At 38.6% G+C, this 18,424-nt stretch overlaps 1 protein-coding gene across 1 annotated transcript in view; it reads left to right on the top strand.

The window, feature by feature from the left end:
• Positions 1-18,424, top strand: part of PDE4D (phosphodiesterase 4D) — a 285,677-nt gene that overhangs the window by 39,770 nt on the left and 227,483 nt on the right. Inside the window, exon 2 of the mRNA XM_039243827.1 lies at positions 16,713-16,904. Within this exon, the coding sequence (XP_039099758.1) occupies positions 16,713-16,904 (192 nt within the window). The remainder of the gene's footprint in view (positions 1-16,712; positions 16,905-18,424) is intronic.

Below are 18,424 nucleotides of genomic sequence, written 5' to 3'. Positions count from 1 at the left end.
GCGTTGTCAAGTCAAGCTGTGCCAAAGTCACAAGTAGTTAATAGAGGAGCCAGAACTCAAATTGGGGGCACCCAATTCCCAGCCCAGTACTTTAGCCCAGGGTTAGTTCTTATCTTTCTGTTATAAAGAAATGCATTCCTTTTTTTCTCAGAAATTCCTTAGAGTAAGAAATAGGGACGTCTTTGTTTTGCAAAGCTGGCCTGTAATGTATTTAAGTAAGTTTAACCACATTGTTGTTTGGCTATCCTCCCCCAAGTAGTGTTAAACATTTACCAAATGTGTAAGACATCACAATGTGGTTAACATGATTAACAAGGTGGCCAAAGTAGAGGACCCTTACTATAATCCCTCTTAACATTTTGTCATGCTGTTATTTAGAGACATGCAAACACATCCATTCATTTCAGCGAAATGTCACATTCTATGCAAAGGTTTTGAACATTGTGCTCAAGGCAGCTAGATAATATCTCCAAGTAAATTCTAATAGGGGACATTAAAATAAGAATTTGTCTTTGTTTCAGGCTTTATGAAATTAAAACGAATCCAATTGTTCAGTCTTCCATTTAAATCTTTAGTCCAAAGATCAGAAGATTTTGGTTTGAGTCATAATACAGCCACTTAAATCTGTGAGACTCTGGGCAAACCATTGCCCTCCTTCCTGAGCCTCAGTTTCCTCTTCACAAATGAGGAGGAGAAACCAAACACCCCTCTCCTCCCACTTCGCCAGCCCAGCCCCGCTGCCTATTGCTCAGGGTCACTGTGTGAATTCCATTGAACAATGGCTATGAAAGGGCTTCAGAAACACTGGGACTCTGCCAGAAGCACACGAGGGAAAGGCCTTCAGGAGGAATTCCTTTGTTTCTTCAGGACAGGTCATCTCATCGTAGTCCTGTTCATAATTAGAGACACAGCTGGAGCTCATGGACGAGACAAATGGCTAAAGTCCTGGCACCACCCCAAGAGATGATTTCCCTGCTGCCTTAAGGGCTAAATACATTAGTGGCAACCATGCTATTCAAACTCATAATCACCCTCCATGTTGAAAGGCGTTTGGGAGGAAACCTTTTCGCTTCTTCCTTTCTAGATTTTTTGGCTGGCCTAATAATTAAATTGACATAAGTCCGATTAATAGGAGAAAAGCGAATTTAATTTTGTCCCTAAAGGAACCTCACATGGACATGGGAAGGTCAAAGACAGGCAGTTGAGGTTTATATGGGTGTATTGGGGGTCCGGCCTCAGAAGGGTGTACGGGGTTTCGTGCTTCAAAGAGAAGGCAAACAATCCTCAGGATGATGGGAAGAACAAATGTGGGGTAAACAAGTGTTGGCCCTGCCATGCACATGTCTTTCCCATGTAGAAAACTATCTCTGGTTACAGCTCTCTTCTTTGTACAGGCTCCCTATCTACATTTTTTAGACATTTAAGGGAGAGATTAAAAGCTCTTCTTGAGTCTGGCAGGCCTTAATTGCCTTCAGTTCAAATAATCCACATGCCAAAATGGCACATTCTGAGGCATTCTACTCTGAACCCCACCAAAGGACAGCTGTGTATGGAGAAGCCAAGAGCAGAATAAGCATAAACATAGTTAGGACTTTTTCTCCCCCTTGTAAAATTTAATTTCTAGTTCTAAATTTTGCAGGAAAAGACCAAGAAGGGTAAAATAGTCACATTATAATTTTTTTTAAGTTTTATAAATAGAAAAAAAAAAACCAAGAAGAATACCTACACTGAATAAATGCTTATAATCCTTTTTTTTTTTTTAAATTTTTCTAATGTTTTTATTTATTTGTGAAAGAGAGAGAGAGACAGCACAAGCAGGGGAGGGTCAGAGGGAGGGGGAGGTACAGAATCCAAAACAGGCTCCAGGCTCTGAGCTGGCTGTCAATGCAGAGCCCGATGTGGGACTCAGACCCACGAACTGTGAGATCATGACCTGAACCAAAGTCAGACGCTTAATCGACTGAGCCATCCAGGTGCCCCCATATTCTGGTTTAGATTTCATAAGATATAGGCATCTCCAGACCTATTTTCAGTATTTGGTCAAAATTAAATTTTGAAAGTCGGGAAAGTATAAAATCACGTTTGGGTTTTTCTTTCCAACCTAAGTTTAAAAAACTGATATCTGTTCTTTCTTAGACTTTAATATATGAAATATGACCTTTTCATATTTAATATATGAAAAATAAAGAATAGAATTTATTTTATAAAATTTATTTTCTGCAAAAGTAAATTTCAAATTAAATTATCTACCAGTGGTACTCATTATAGGCAGGCTAGAGATTCAGGGTCTATTCACATATTACACTATAGTGGTACAGTGTAGTACTAAATATTTTCCAGGGCAGTAATCAAAACATTTACAGTTCCTACTAGGAAATAGTTATCTAAAATTTCTGGTATGACCATCTATAGCAAGTTAGAGAAATCTTTGCCAGGTTAAAGTTTGTCCCATTACATATGGCCTGTTTATAGTGTCCTTAGAGCTCAATGTACCATTTTGGATTCCTCATTAAAAATGTATAAGCCTTGGGGTGCTTGGGTGCCTACTCAGTTAGGCATCAGACTTCGGCTCAGATTCATGATCTCAGTGTTCCAGTCCATTGGTTTGAGCCCCGAGTCAGGCTCTGCGCTGAATACTCAGAGCCTGGAGCCTGTTTTGGATTCTGTTTGCCCATCCCCTGCTTGTTCTTTCTCTCTTTCTCTCTCTCTCAAAAATTAAACAAACAAGGCTTAGTCGGTTAAGCGTCCGACTTTCGCTTAGGTCATGATCTCTTTGTTCTTGGGTTCTTGCCCCTCTTCTGGCTCTGTGCTTTCTGCCAGCTCTGAGCCTGGAGCCTGTTTCAGTCTGTGACTCCCTCTCTCTCTGACCCTCCCCTGCTCACGCTGTCTCTCTCTCTCTCTGCTAGAAATAAATAAAACATTAAAAAAAAAATTAAACAAATAAATAAATAAAACATTTAAAATTCTTTTTTAAAGTATAAGTCTTCAGGAGTCTGGGTGTCTCAGTTGGTTAAATGAGTGTGACTCTTGCTTTCAGCTCAGGTCATGATCTCAGGGACATGGGATCTAGCCCCACATCAGGCTCCACACTGAGTGTGGAGTCTGCTTCAGAGTCTGTCTCTCTCGCTCTTGCTCTCGCTCTCACTCTGCCTCTGACCCTTTCTGGTGCTCTTTCTCTCTCTAAATAGAAAAAATACTAATAATAAATAAAAAAACAAAATAAAACCAAAGGGTATAAATCTTTTTTTTCTTTAATAGAAGTGTAATTAACATAACATTGTCAGTTTCAGGTGTACAGCATTATGATTCAATATTCACATATATTGCATAGTGATCACCACAATAAGGCATAACCATCTGTCACTACACAAAATTACAAAAAAAAATTATGTGATGAGAACTTTTAAGATTTATTCTATTGGCAACTTTCAGATATGCACTATAATGTTATTGATTATAGTCATCACATTTCCATGACTTACTTAGTTTATAACTGGAAATTTGAAACTCTTAACTCTTTTCACTCATTTCACCCCCAAAAACGCATTAAGTCCGGTTTTTTATTAAGTTTTTTATTTTAATTCCAGTCTAGAAGCATAAGTCACTTTTCATAATGAGTATAAATGGAAAATAGTCCAAAAATGGGAGCCAGTACTATATAGAACAAATTTGACAAAGAAGAAAAAAGAGAGACAAAATATATACAGATGAATATCAGAGTCCATCCAGAAAATAGGCAAGTTGGCAGAAATGGACAATTATACCCAAATATATGAGATCTATCATTACATAAAAATGAAAGGAATTTTAATGGCTAAAAAAGGAAAACTTAAGTTTTTTTTTTTTTTCGAAAACAGTTAATGTCAAAGCAAAGGAGGTCAGCAGTGACATTGCTTTGCAACTTGAGATGAATAGACAGGAGGTCAAATGTTTTTAGAAAACAGACATGTAGTTTTCTTAGCTATGGACTTGGCAAGTCAATAGGATTTGTGAACAGTCTCACCATGAATTTGGTTGTTGTGAGGAGAGAAAAAGTCCCATTTAATTTAGAAGCAGGAACTCACTGCAGTTACTAGTCCTGTGTCTTCTTAGTGAACTTCATTCCTTCAGAGTGATGTCTGGCAATAGTAGCTGGTTGATGAATATTTGTAGAACAGATAGACTCATTTCTGTGACCTATTCTGTCGCCTTCAGAATGTATTGGTCATTTCAGTTTGATCTTTAAGATGACAACAAACTGCTGTCTCATACCAGAAATACATTGAAGCTTAGTGAAGACAAGCAAAAACTGGACTCCAAGCCATTATTTCAGAAGCTGTATAGCCAATAGAATGCCTCAGGTAATTTCCTTCCCTTCCTCTGGAAAAGACCATTGGATTCCCTGTTTAGTCTACACTTTCAAACAGGAAGGGTCTTGGGCATCTGATTTTACCTGCAACATACCCAATTTGAAGAAGACTCAGCCCTTATCCTTTTGCAAATGAGCTAGATAACAGTAGAGAAGTTCTATTCTATGTTGGAGTAAGCTATGAAATAGTCCTAGAATTCTTTTCCTGTGGACTCTGGCCCACACTCCTAGAAATGTTTGCTTTCAGAATGGCATTTCAGTCTGGAATCCCATTCTAAAGAATGCTAGCCTAGCTGCATCAGGTACTCCAGAGACCTCATTGACTCAAGTGAAGCATGGCTCCAAATCCTGAAGGAAATCCTGAATCTCTTTTGTGATTCAGAGACACATTCATGCGTCAGCTCCATGCTGGAGCCAATTCTTTCCAGTTTTTCTCATTGGCATTAATGCAGAACAGAAATGGACTGGCTTCTGCTCTTTACAGAACAATTACAACTGTTTGTAAAGATTATAAACGTTATTATCTCACACTGAAGCTTTTGGATGATGAGAAAGATCTTCATGAAAATATGCATAACCAAAGAAGATCAAGGGGATGGTGAACTAAACAGAGCATGAAAAAATGGTAGAATTAAAGAGATCCTGAGTTTCACTTGGACCTCTATGGGGAAATATATAGTACTTTCAGTACTTTCAGTACTACCAGTTCAGTTTGGTGTAGTGTAGTACATTAGCGGTTACTGTGCTAACAGATAAACCCCCTAAAACAACTGTCTTAAAAAATAATTCTGTTTTCATTAACTGACTATGTAGGGTGGTGTTTAGGAGGCAGGGCAGCTCTTCTTGCTCTCATTCAGATGCCAGGCTCTTCCCATCTTGTTTTTCCACCATGCGCCTTGGCTTCAGCACTCTCAGTGTCCAGCCGGGAGGAGAAAGAGCGCACAGATGAGCAGGTGGAAGGAGTCGCGAGCCAGTCCTGACAGTGGCATATGATCGTTCGGTTACGTGGCCAAATCTCATTGCAAGAGAAGCATGGAAACGAAGACTTCTTGCAGGCCCAAGAGCAAGCGGAGAATGGAATTTGGCAAACAGCAAGCAGAATTCGCCACGTTCATGGTTCTGATTATTGAATTCTGTGCTTTCCCAAGACTGTTTTGTCTTTAGTCCAGGTTACATACCAAACCATTTCAAAGAAATATAAAATATATTTTTACTCTTGAAAATCATTGTGGAAGTGCATCTCACAGTTTGTGGGTGGTCCATCCCAATGCCTTAAAATCTTTGAAGGGTAATTTGTAAGCATGTACAATTCACCCAATATAAGAAATCACAAAGGAAAGCTAATTTCAATGTGCCCATAACACAATGAGATGTGTGGTATTTTGGTATGAGCATTTTATTCTCTGTGATACATTTGTAAAGAATTGCAGAAGAGAATGCTTGTTTATGACCATCAACAGAGTAATATTCTTATAATTGCTTTACCCTGGTAGCTTTGAAGAAATGGTTATCTAATTCAGGCCCCACAGCTCTCTGAGTCCAGTCTCTGTTCTTTTCTACTCCCACTAAAGTGGAAAAACCCATCTGTTTGGATCATTGAGATTGAAAACGGAGTAATATCACTTTTCCAAAATAGATTTAATAGTATGACTGGTAAATTGTTTCCCGACCTGTTTGAGGGAGAGCCCAGACCCAGAGAAAAACATGGTGTATGACTTTCCATATCCATTAGTGGAAAAAATTCAGATTTAGGTGATATATTTTTTAAATGTTGATTTATTTATTTTGAGAGAGAGAGAGAGAGAGAGAGTGAGAGAGAGAGAGTATGAGTGGGGAAGGAACAGAGAGAGGGAGAGAGAAAATTGCAAACAATTGGCAGCACAGAACCTGATGTGGGGCTCGATCCCATGAACTGGTCATCAGATTATGATCTGATCAGAAATCAAGAGTCAACACTTAACCAACAGAAGCACCCAGGGGTCCCAAGGTTACATTTTTAAAAGCAATTCTAGTAGAACTAATCCAGTTTCTGTTTTCAGTTAAAGTCTAGCATAGACCTAATCTATGTTATATATAATATTTTAAATGGGAAGTATTTTCACAATGGATTCATACTTTAATTATTCTTACTCATTCAATTAAACTATTTGGAAATCATTTTCAATAAGTCTAAATATACAAATACCTAGGAATGAGACTAAGAACACCATTTTAAAAGTCCACATCTCAAAAAGATAATCGCTGTGAGACAGGTATGGTTTAAAGAACATCTCTCTTCAGACCTTCACAGTGATTCTAATGTTCTACCTGGTAGAATCACTCCCCACTTCCCCAGGACAGCCGATACTCACTGATTTGGAAGAATAAACATATGCAAATAGCAAGAAAAACCCTGAAAAATATGAGTAAGCTTTGGAAATTTGAGCAATAAATACATACATTTAAAAAAAGGATGAAAAAAAAAAAGTAACCTCTAAAATAATTCACCTGATATGAAAAAATATGGTATTACATTTTCCATTTCAGTCATTTGTATTGTTTTTCCTGTATTTTTCCTGCTCTGTCATTGCCTCACATGCATATCAACTGGGAAATTAATGCACATCAAACTCAGAGCCCCGTGCTGGCCTGGGCCCTTTCTAGAACCTGGAAAGGTGCTAGCAGCTTCACAGAGTAATAGGTTCTGTAAAATTTTGAAAGTAAGATTTTTTTTTTGGTATTACTTTTTTCAGAACAGACTCTCAAAATTGTATAGCCTTCATGTGCCACAAAACCTGGATCCTGCCCCTGCTTCTATGGCTGTGGGGGTCAGACAGAAAGATATTCAAAATAACACATATGAAAATGCCTTTTAAAAGCCCAGGCTTTTAAATGCCTTTCCAGATAATTTCTTCAAGTGAACTAATCAATCTCATTGATTAGTGACTGATTCCTGGCCAAAATGAAGAATAATAATAAAATGCATTTGAAATAGAGCCACACAGGTAACCATGGTAAATAGTGAAGATGTAGTAAGTAGTGCTGCATCTAAGGATATTAATGCAGGCACAATACAGATGTTTATTGAGCAACTACTATGTGTCAGCCAGTATTTTAGGTGCTGAGGATACACTAATGACCAAAAGAGATTAAAAATCTTTTTTTTTGGGGGGGGGGGGTAGGGGTAGAGGGAGAGGGGCAAGCCATGAAAGACTCTTGAATGCTGAGAACAAACTGAGGACTGATGGGTGTGGGGGTGGAGGGGGGATGGGCATGGAGGAAGGCACTTGTTGGGATGAGCACTGGGTGTTATGTGGAAACCAAGTTGACAATAAACTATTTGTAAAAAATTTAAAAAAAAAGAAAAAAAATCTTTGCACTTGAAGAGGTTACATTCTAATGAGGAGAGTAAAATTAACAAAACAAGTAAATAAAGCTTATCAGAGGCTGTTAAACACTGGGGAGGAAAAAAAAAAGAAAAGAGTAAGCTAGAAAAAAAGGAGATTAGGATAGCAAATTATTTAATTTTTTTCTGGCAACTGAATTTTTTTCCAGCATTACTGGGATATAATTCACATAAAAAAAACTGTATAAGCTGAAGGTATACAGTGTAGTTACTTTATATATATTAATCACTTTTTATATATGAAATGATTACCAACTTAAGGTTAGTGAACACTTTCATTAGTTCACATAGTGACACTCTGGTGTGTGTGTGTGCGTGCGTGTGTGTGTGTGTATGTGTGTGTGTGGAGAGCTTTAAAAATTTACACTTAGAAATCTTCAAATATTTATACAGTCACTATGCTATGACTATAGTCACCATGCTGTACTTTGCGTTCCTGAACTTTCTCAGAACTGGAAGTCTGTAGCCTTTGACCCCCTTTATTATTTCCCCTACTTTCCCTCTGCACCTGGCAACCACCAATCTGTTCTCAGTATCTGTGAGGGTTTTTTTTTAGAGTCCACATATGAAATCATACAGTATTTGACTTTTTCTTTCTGATTTATTTCACCTTAGCATAATGCCCTCAAATTTCATCCATATTGTTTAAAGGGCAGGATTTCCTTCTTTTTTTTTTTTTTATAGCTGAGTAATATTCCATTGTTTTTACCCAGTCATCAGTTGATAGACACTTCAGTTGTTTACATGACTTGGCTATTGTAAATAACACTGCAGTGAACATGGGGGTACAATATCTCTTCCAGTTTGTGATTTCATTTCCTTTGGATATATGTGCTAAAGTGGGAACGCTAGATCACATATCGTAGTTCGAGCTTTAATTTCTTCAGGAGCTTCCAAATTGTTTTCCATAGTGGCCACACCTATTTACATTCCCACCAATGTGTACAATGGTTCCTCCCACTAGGAGGCTAGAAAAGACCAGGAGATAAGGGTGACCATTTTAAATAGAGTAGCCTGGGAATATCTCTTCACAAGCTAACATTGAGCTGATGTCTCGGTAAAGAATATTGGAGGTAGAGGGAGCTCCACAAGCAAAGGCCTCAAGGACAGAGTGCTCCCGTGTGTTCAAAGAACTGCCGTGGGGCTCAGAAAATGAGGCAGAGTCATCAAGAGGGAAAGAGGTATAGGAGAATATTAGGTAGGCCTAGTTCACTCATGGAGCGTAGGTCCAGGACCTATATCACTCATGGAAGGCCCCAAGCCCCTGTGAGGACATAGTAGTTAACCATTAATAAAATAGGAAGCCGGTAGAGGATGATGAGCAGTGGTGGCAAGATTTGATTATATGTTATCAGTATTCTTCTGTCTGCAAGCCAGAGAATGAAGGTGTGTGTGGGAGACGTAGGGGGCACACCATTGAATATCAGTGTTCCACTGTGGGCTTATCAAACCAGTCTTGGTTGCTCCGTATCACAGAAAAATAAATAAATGCAGAAACACCCTCACCTGCACCTTAACAAGTTACTGTCCCTCTTTGAGCTTTAGCTTTTTGGAGTTGAGCTTTCGAGGAAAACTGCATTTTGGAAATATAACAGCTTAGAAGTTGTCTCAGAAAACAGCAGGCTGGCAGTAAGCCATAAATGTAGAGCAAGGCAGGTAAAACCCAGTGATTGCAGACCAGATTGATGCCCAGGTCTTTGATGCTCTCCTCATCCCTTCCATTCTCTTAATTTGAGACCCGCAGATGAAAGCAGGTTACATGGGAAAGTCATGTGTGCTTGCTTGTTTTATTCTCAATCACAGAGAGGCCTGAATGACTTTTTTACATAAATTAAAGGCCATCAACAACTATGAAAACAGACACGTCCCATTTTCACCATATATTCAAGTTAAATACACATTTATGACTTGGACTGTTTGTTTTGCCACAAATATGGGCCTCAGTCGGCGGCTGCACAGTTTGCCACTGACTCACGACTGTGTGTTACCATGTTAGGAATCAGTGGGGATGGTTTGCTGAGCAGCATTTCATTTAAGAAGAGATTCCTTTAACATGATCGTTAAAAAATCATAAACCTCAAGTAAAATAATTCTTGGTTTGGACTTTTTACTTTTTAGAGCTAATATACATTTTTCTGAAAACCTGGCCTTTGGCCATCTCATTTGGCACACACCTGCTCCCCCGATCCAGCCTGCCCCTTCTGGCTTCCAGTCCACACATCAAACGTTCACTGTCATTTTCCTCCAGAATCTTTTTATTGCTCTGGGTCACTTGGGAGTGCCATTGACAAGTCACAAACAAGTGATGTGTGTTTCCACAGATGACTTGATATTTTTACTCATAAATAAGCATATAACCTTTCACCTTCCTGTCAGGCTTTTGTTTATTTAAAAAAAAAATCATCTATGAAAACGAAGGGTAAAATATTCCTGTTTTTAAATGCTGATCCTCTGTGCAAATATAAGTATGATGCAGGCTAACGATGCATACTATCATTTAACTGTGTCATCTCCCAGAGTGGCTAAATGTCCGGTCCTCTCAGAGCGCCCTCTTTACATTTGAGATGCAGTTTTTGATTGATTGGAAGAGAATGCCATTCATGTGTATCCCTGTAAAATGCTTTATTCTATAGTCTCATGTCTATGGGTAATCTTAACTAAGTAAATATTCAAATGGGGACTTTTCAGAGGCAGTATCGTCTTTACTTCAGAGAAGCTGTTTGACCTGCAGAGAAATCTTGGATAGGAAATACCACTGGCTTTAATTAGAAACAGGCTTCATAGCCTCATAGCATTGATAACCATGAGATTATCAATATTTATTGATAACGAGTAAAATTAATAAATGATTGATAACCATGGGTAAAATATTATAAAGTGAAAAAGCATTTTAAATGAATTATCCAACTCTGATTACTCTTGGATTAGGCCTGTGGGTGAACCAAGCCCCTCCCCTCTGAGTGGCAAAGCACTAAAATGGCTTCCATTGTATAGCCAACAGCATGGACTACGGTATACATGGAAGGGTCGGGCATAAGGAAAACACAACCATGCATCTGTGATTTGAGGTCCCTGAGGCACACCCAGTAACTGGAGATCTGAGGTCTAAGGAACTGTTTCTGCTAATTATATTCCCAACATATTCAGCTAGAACCCCACCCAAGGTGTTTGGGCCTCTGTGTCCTCCACAGTTCCTAGCAGGAAGTTGTTCTTTCTCCTCAGTGAGGAATATCTCAAGAAAAATCAGCTGTGTCCACCCTCTCTCCAGATATGATCACGTTGGAATTATAGACTTGAGTGGAGACATAAAAGTAGCTAAAGTTGTAAGAGCATTCTGGCTCCACCGTCTCTCACCTCACTGCTCACCAGGGTTGATTCAGGTGGTTTGGATGCCCAACACCCCATCCTCTCTCTTCTCTCCCTTTACATTCTTCCCAAAGCACTGTATTCAGGTACAGAGAATGACCTAGATGGAGAGGCCCCCTCAAAGGTAAGGGCAGTAACAATAAAAATGACAATAGTGCATTCCCGCTAAATACTGGGAATGTACTAGCCGCCTGACAGGGTGTTAAATGCTTTCCAAACATTTTCTTTTCTAATCCCTGTAGAGGCCCTGGAGCTGGGCACTGCAATTATCCTTATCAGAAATGGAGGCTTAAGGTGGTACAGTAACTTACCCAAGAGCATAGGACTAGAAAGTAGCAGGGCCAAGATTTGAAATTGAACCCACTTTTTGTATCTCCCAAGTGGAATGTTTTAAAAGGAACATTTTTGGTATCTCCCTGCTCCAGGACACGGAGTGATAAGATCTTTATTGTCAACACGCCAGTGTTCTTAATACACAGTGACACAGGCAGCTCTCAGATGTTCCTGGCATTAGTGGAGGCTTCCAGGGTTCCCACCAGCATACAGCTCTCAGCGGCTGCTATGTTCTCTCCAGAGTCTTCCCTTAGGAGCTCCTCACAGATGCTTTGGTAATAGGACATCTGTTGATAGGGGCATCCAGCGGCTGCTCCCCTGGAGTCCTCATGTGTCTCACCTCCTTTGGGCTCCACACTAGGGATGCACGGTTAGGCTATCTGAGATGAGCTCTTTACCAAGGACAATAGGAGGACCGTGGCTCAGGGGAGAGTCCACATCATGGCCCAAAAGAGATGCAAAATGTTTAAACCAGAGGCAGAGTCTAGCATCTGGCCAAAGAATAGGAAATGAGTCCAAGCAGACAAATAATTACAGGGTCAGTAGACACAAATCACAGGAATAGCAGAGGAAGCTGCAGGGGAGGTGGGTCAGGACAAGGAGCCAGTAATCCCACCGACATGGCGCAGTGTGGCGAGATGGGGAGGAGTTTGGTGGGTTGCTCAGTTTGTCTGTCATCTGTTTGTTTTTTGTGTGGCATGGGTTTCTTAGACAGAGACAGGCCTGTGGAGTGAATGGTCCTGAGTAGTGCTGGTCCACAAGGCCTTTAACAGTTCTGATTGCAACAGGCCAGCTGATCATTACCACCCCTCATAAGCAACCCTCCACAACTGCATCACTGCTTCTCCACAAATGTCTTCTGGGTGAAAGCCAACTCCCTTAGGGGATGTATGCATCCTTGAAGTGCATTAAGGACAACTCACATGTGGAATAACAGTGTACCTCACTTCGTTCCATTTGCTAAGACCCTCTACAGACCCACTGACTCTCCTTATTCTCTTAAACTTATATCGACAGCATAGACTCTTTAATACCTTACTGTTGTATTCAAAATTGGAAAATTAGGCATTGTGGCAAATCCCAAAACTTAGAAACTTATAAAGGCAGAGTCTCAGAATTAGGCTTGGCATGACAGATCTGTAAGTTAATGATAACTTCTGTATAAATGATACTTTCAAAGAGTTAGCATTTGAAGTTCCATCCAAGTGAGGAAGCTAAGAAAAGTTCTTGTATTTTTGTAATGGTTAATAGGAGGCTTTGCAGTAGAGACTACACACAGAGACCATTCTGCTGGGCTCTGGAATCAGACAGCTTGAGTTTAAAACCCACTTATGAGGGCGCCTGGGTGGCTCAGTCAGTTAAAGTGTCTGACTTCAGCTCAGGTCATGATCTCACGGTTTGTGGGTTTGAGCCCTACATGGGGCTCTGTGCTTCAGATCTTCTGTCCCCCTCTCTCTGTTTTCTCCCTCTGCTAATTCTGTCTCTGTCTCTCAAAATAAGTAAACTTTAAAACAAAACAAAACAAAACAAAAAACAAAAATAAAACCCACATACAAACTGTATGACCTTAAACACATTCCTTAACATAGAGCCAGTTCTCAATGCCTCAAATTTCTCATTGGTCAAGTGGAAAATATAGTGCCTCCTTCAAAGGGTTATTGTGGGCATTCGATGAGATAATGTATATAAGGCACAGAGCACAATGTCTGGCTCATGGAAAGTGTTCCAAAATTTTTACTAGTATCACCATCCTCACTATTACCCTCCCCAATTCCTCAGTTACTTTCCCAAGCTTCTACTAATCTTTTCGCTTGGACTCCATTTCTTTGGCAGTGAGTCGTAAGAGGATTCATTATATGAAAGTGTTTGCCAAAGAATATGCTTAGGAAGTCCACAACTGATCTCTGATTCCAATATCTAAGGTTAGGCTTAACCCTTATCGCTTTCTTATTTTATTAATAATACCTTGATTATGGAGTGTTTTATAAAGTTACATTTCAAAAATAAGTAGCTCATTTGAACCTATCTATATTTTCAGACTAAGTTAACTCTCAGTTAATTTACGACTCACTGAGTAAAGCACTAATGCCTTGATTTGTCCCAAACCTAACTTCTCTAGGAAGCTCCTTAGTTCTAGGTTTTGAACAAAAGAGCTTCTCAGGGTTGTTTTTTTTGTTTTTTTTTTTTTGGTTTTATATAAGAGTAAATAATAAAACTGCAGGGACCATTTCTTAGATCATTCTCAATCTGTAAAGCTAACACTAATATCTACTAGATAATATAGTTTTATCAGTCTTTGATAATTACTTCCTACAGATTGTGAGGTTTAATTTTTTGGATAATAGTTAAGGGGTTGTTTTCCTGAATTTAAAAAATAGTTTGGGCCTTTATCTACAGTCAATGTTCCTTAAGGCAATGATCTCCATCTAGTGGACAAATTTTTATATAACAACCTACGAAGAAAAATAACAAAACTAAAATATCCGATATCAAGCATTTTATGAACTATGAATACATTTTTGCTTTCAATAAATAACATTATTATAAGGAATATCAAATATTTTAAGATACTTAGCACTATTTTCCCTAAACTTAGAATGTAAAATTTCTTTAGGTTGCTTAATTGGAAAGAATTATAATAAGAAATTAATACAGTTTACTGATTTGAGGGACTATATTGGTATTACTTAGTTCAACTGAGAAACACTAAACCAAAAATTACACTCCTATATCTCTTATATTTCTTTTTATGCATAGCAGTGAAATATATTTTACTTTTTAAAACAGTATGATCATCTTGACACTGAAAAGAAATTAACATGTTTTCTTACGTGTTTACATTGTGTCCTCCTCATGCTAAAGAGCTGCCTTGGCTGTGTCCCTAGAGCAGAAATCTCCCCTCTTCAGAGTCCCATTTCACAGGATTTTAGTGTCTCTCAGCTGAATACTGAATGCCTTCAAAAGCCCTCTTTAAATACTACCATTGTATGAAAACTTCTCACGAGTCTGGATTAAACCCAGTTTGAATTAATCTCATCACCTTTATTTTTGTATCTCACTATGCTCATAATAGGTGCTTAGTAAGTGCTTATTTATTTAAGCATATCCAGGAAGAGCTTGCCACAGATCCTGAATAAATCTCTCATGATTGGCGATCCCTTCCCATCTGGCCTTCCTCAGGATTGCCCAAAGTCCCACATGCATGAAGTGCCTTGTCCAGGTGAAACAGATGCCCCCTGTTTGTGTGTCTCAGTTGCTAACATACATTTATGGTTTACATGATTATTCATTAGAGCTGGAAGAGCTTCAGGAACAGTAGATGATTAAATCTAGTTAGCTCAGTAACTTTGGTCATTAACTTTTCTAGAACCCATTATCTCTATCTGTAAAATGAGTCTATTCAACTCAATAACCTCTCACTGTCTTTTGTGACCAAATAAATACATCTATAAGATGATGCAATTCTTTTTTTTTAATGTTATTTTTGAGAGAGAGAGAGAGCAGGTGGGGAGGTGTAGAGACAGTGGGGAACAGAGGATCTGAGATGGGCTGAGTGCTGAAAGCACTCATGAACCATGAGAACTCATGAACCATGAGATCATGACCTGAGCAGAATCCGGAACTCAACTGACTGAGCCACCCAGGTGCCCCATAAAGTGATGCAATTCTAAAAAAGTTCAAGTTGGAAAACTTGTTTATGAATGTCCAGGCTAGATGATGAGTTTCACTTATTTTTCTTTTTCTTTTTTTTTTTTTTCTTTACTAGTTGAATTGATTTGGAGTAGATGAATCTTATTTAGTCACAGACTCATAGATCATTTAAGACTCTTGCTGATCTTCCACTTTGGCCTCCAAGTTTTAGGTGATAACACTATTTCTTAATAACTCCATTGGAGAAACTAAAAGAATGTTTTCAAATTAGGTAGTTAATATTTTGGGTAAAATAGGTATGGGGAAAACACTGGTAATAACTAAACTTGAATTATTTTGTTTATTCATTCAACACTTTTTTAAACTACATATTTACTGGGCTATCTGAACTATTACCTTCTTGTCAGAAGAAGACATGAGATTTGACTTTATTACTAGTTGATATTTGACTAGGAAAGCTCTTTGTGTATAGTTGATATAGATTGTAAAGACTGTAATGTTAAGAACTATAAATCTGTGGTTCTGTCTTTTCCCAAATATGAAATCTGTATTGCCAAGCACAGTGCCTTCCATTTATTCAGTCATTCATTCATACCACTTAGTAAAGGTTTCAGACTCTCCATCCTCAGAAAGCTCACAGTTTAGGAATGGAGACCAATTTGTAAGCATTTTCAGTTCATTGTAAATGCTACTGATAATGAGTGGGACATCTCATAAAGTTGTGGGACATCAAGGCAGCCTTTCAGGTGAAGGTTAGGTCCTCAAGGATGAGTTGTAATAAGGAGGCAGAGGATAGGAGGGTTGAGTAGTCAGGGGAGGAGAAGATTAGGTAGTGATGGCCTGAGACAAGGATGTGGTGGTTAACTGAGTGGAACATAAGCTTCCTGATAGAAGAGGGTTGCATGTTGAAGTTGAGAAAATGGTTCATTGCAATTGAAAGCAGATTGTGAAAACTCTGTCATTCCAGCCAAGAAATTTGGATTTTATCCTGAGCACAATAGTGAGCCATTGAAAGGTTTTGAACTGACAAAAATTATGGTCAGATTTATACCTTAAGACGACTCATTCATGGTACAGAGTGGAAAATGGATTCAAGAGACTAACTTAAAGTCTGTTATAGTAATGTAGGTGAGAGTTGATGAAATTCTGAACTTAAAATGTTGGCATTGGGGATGGAGGGAAGTGGATACAGCAGAAATTCTTGATAGGATGGGTGTAGGCAGGAGGGAGAGAAAGCCCAGGTTTGGGGAAACAGTGGTATTAGGCATATAATGGGAACTTATTGACTTGAACCCAGATAGTTAGAGAATTACTAAGTGTTTTTTTTTTTTTTTAAAAGAAACTTAGTAGAACTATTCTTAGTAGAATGACTTTTTAATTCAAGTTTACAGAAACCTATGTCTTGTATCTTGTCAGTTAACAAAAGTATCTAAAACGTAGGAAGACAATAATATGAAGTCAGTGTAGTTTTTCTTTTTTTTACTCTTGTGTATTTTAATGTTATCATTTTTAACAGTGGGAATCAGCTGTAAATATCCCCTCTGTCACTTCCTAAATTGAAATCTTCCTTCACCAATATATCAACATGCAAAAGTGTTCATCACAATGCTATTTCGTCTTCTTTCACAGTTTTGACGTGGACAATGGCACATCTGCGGGACGGAGTCCCTTGGATCCCATGACCAGCCCAGGATCTGGGCTAATTCTCCAAGCAAACTTTGTCCACAGTCAACGTCGGGAGTCCTTTCTGTATCGATCCGACAGTGATTATGACCTGTCTCCAAAGTCTATGTCCCGGAACTCCTCCATTGCCAGTGACATGTGAGTATAATGATGAACAAAGGGAAGAGGGAACTTCTTCAGAAAATCAAGTACATTTATCTGGTTGGTTGGTGATCTAATAAAACCAATGACATTTGTTCAACTGCATCATTCTCTATACTGGGAGGAACAGTGAGTAAAATTATAAAAGCTGGAGATAAATTGTAGATTTAACTTGAGTAGCCTGTCACTCTTGAAAGGAAACATTTATTTTTCCAGATAAAATACATTGTCTGAGAAAAGTGAGCATTAAAATTTTAATGGAAACATTTATACTTAAAACATTAGCTTATACTCATGTAGGCACTGACATGTAGCTACCTAGCCACATGAACGTTTCCTAATATTTCAAAATGCTTTAGACTCAGTTTGAGAAGCTTGTGATATTAGAATGAATAACATTTTTAATATATCTTGCTTGATGTACAATACAGATGTTTTTACTGTTTGCCACATCATTGGAAAGATCTTGGAAGGTCTTTGCTAAATTTAACCATTTAAAAAAAATTTCAATGTTTATTTATATTTGAGAGAGAAAGAAAGAGAGGGAGAGAGATGGAGACAGAGTCTGATGCAGGCTCCAGGATGCAGGATGCGAGCTGTCAGAACAGAGCCTGGTGTTTGAATTCGGGAGCAGTGAGATCATAACCTGAGCCGAAGTCAGATGCTTAACCGACTGAGCCATCCAGATGCCCCTAAAAGTAAACCATTTTTGGAATATTAATGACTGGAGGCAAGCACTGAAAACTTTAGATAGATCTGAATATCATTTAAGACATGGCACTGCTTGGAAAATAGTTAAAATTGATAAGCACCTTTGTAGATCATATACCATCATTAGCTCATTTTCTCAGAACAATCCACTTTTGTGTTTACTGTAGTGTTTATTAGTTTTCTAATTTCTGGAGGCTTCTAAATAGGACCTTATTCTCACTCAGTGCCTGTGCTGTCATTTGTAATTCTGGCTCTGTATAGAGTCACTTTCCTCCTCTGCATCTGGAAATTTGTCCATAACACTCACCATCTTTCATGACACTATCTCAAAAACTTGATATGGGTTGCCATTCCTTGTATAGGAATTAGATGATATGGGGTCTCTGAGCGTCCAGTGATATTCATGGTATGCTAACAGATTATCAAGGTATCCCAATAGGTCTAAATGAGATCCTAGAAATGAAATTGTGCTTTACCCATTTTTCACAACGTATGGTTCTGGTTACCATTTTATTAATGGTTGTAAGATGATAATACTGAGACTTTCCAACTAAACTGCCAGCATTTTGTAAGTTTGTTTTCAGAGAGAGAGGACATGTGTGTGAGCAGAGAAGCAGCAGAGAGAGAGAGAGAATCCCAAGCAGGCTTCACTCTGTTAGCACAGAACCTGAGGTGGGGCTCAGACTCACAAACTGTGAGATTATGATCTGAACCGAGATCCAGAGTTGGATGCTTAACTGACTGAACCACCCAGGTGCCCCTAAACTGCCATCATTTTGATTCAAATACTGAATTATTAAACTCCT

The sequence above is a fragment of the Hyaena hyaena genome, unplaced genomic scaffold (assembly GCF_003009895.1).
Source record: "Hyaena hyaena isolate Hyena2069 unplaced genomic scaffold, ASM300989v1 scaffold_232, whole genome shotgun sequence".
NCBI lineage: Eukaryota > Metazoa > Chordata > Mammalia > Carnivora > Hyaenidae > Hyaena > Hyaena hyaena.
This window is presented reverse-complemented; position numbering and strand designations above follow the sequence as displayed.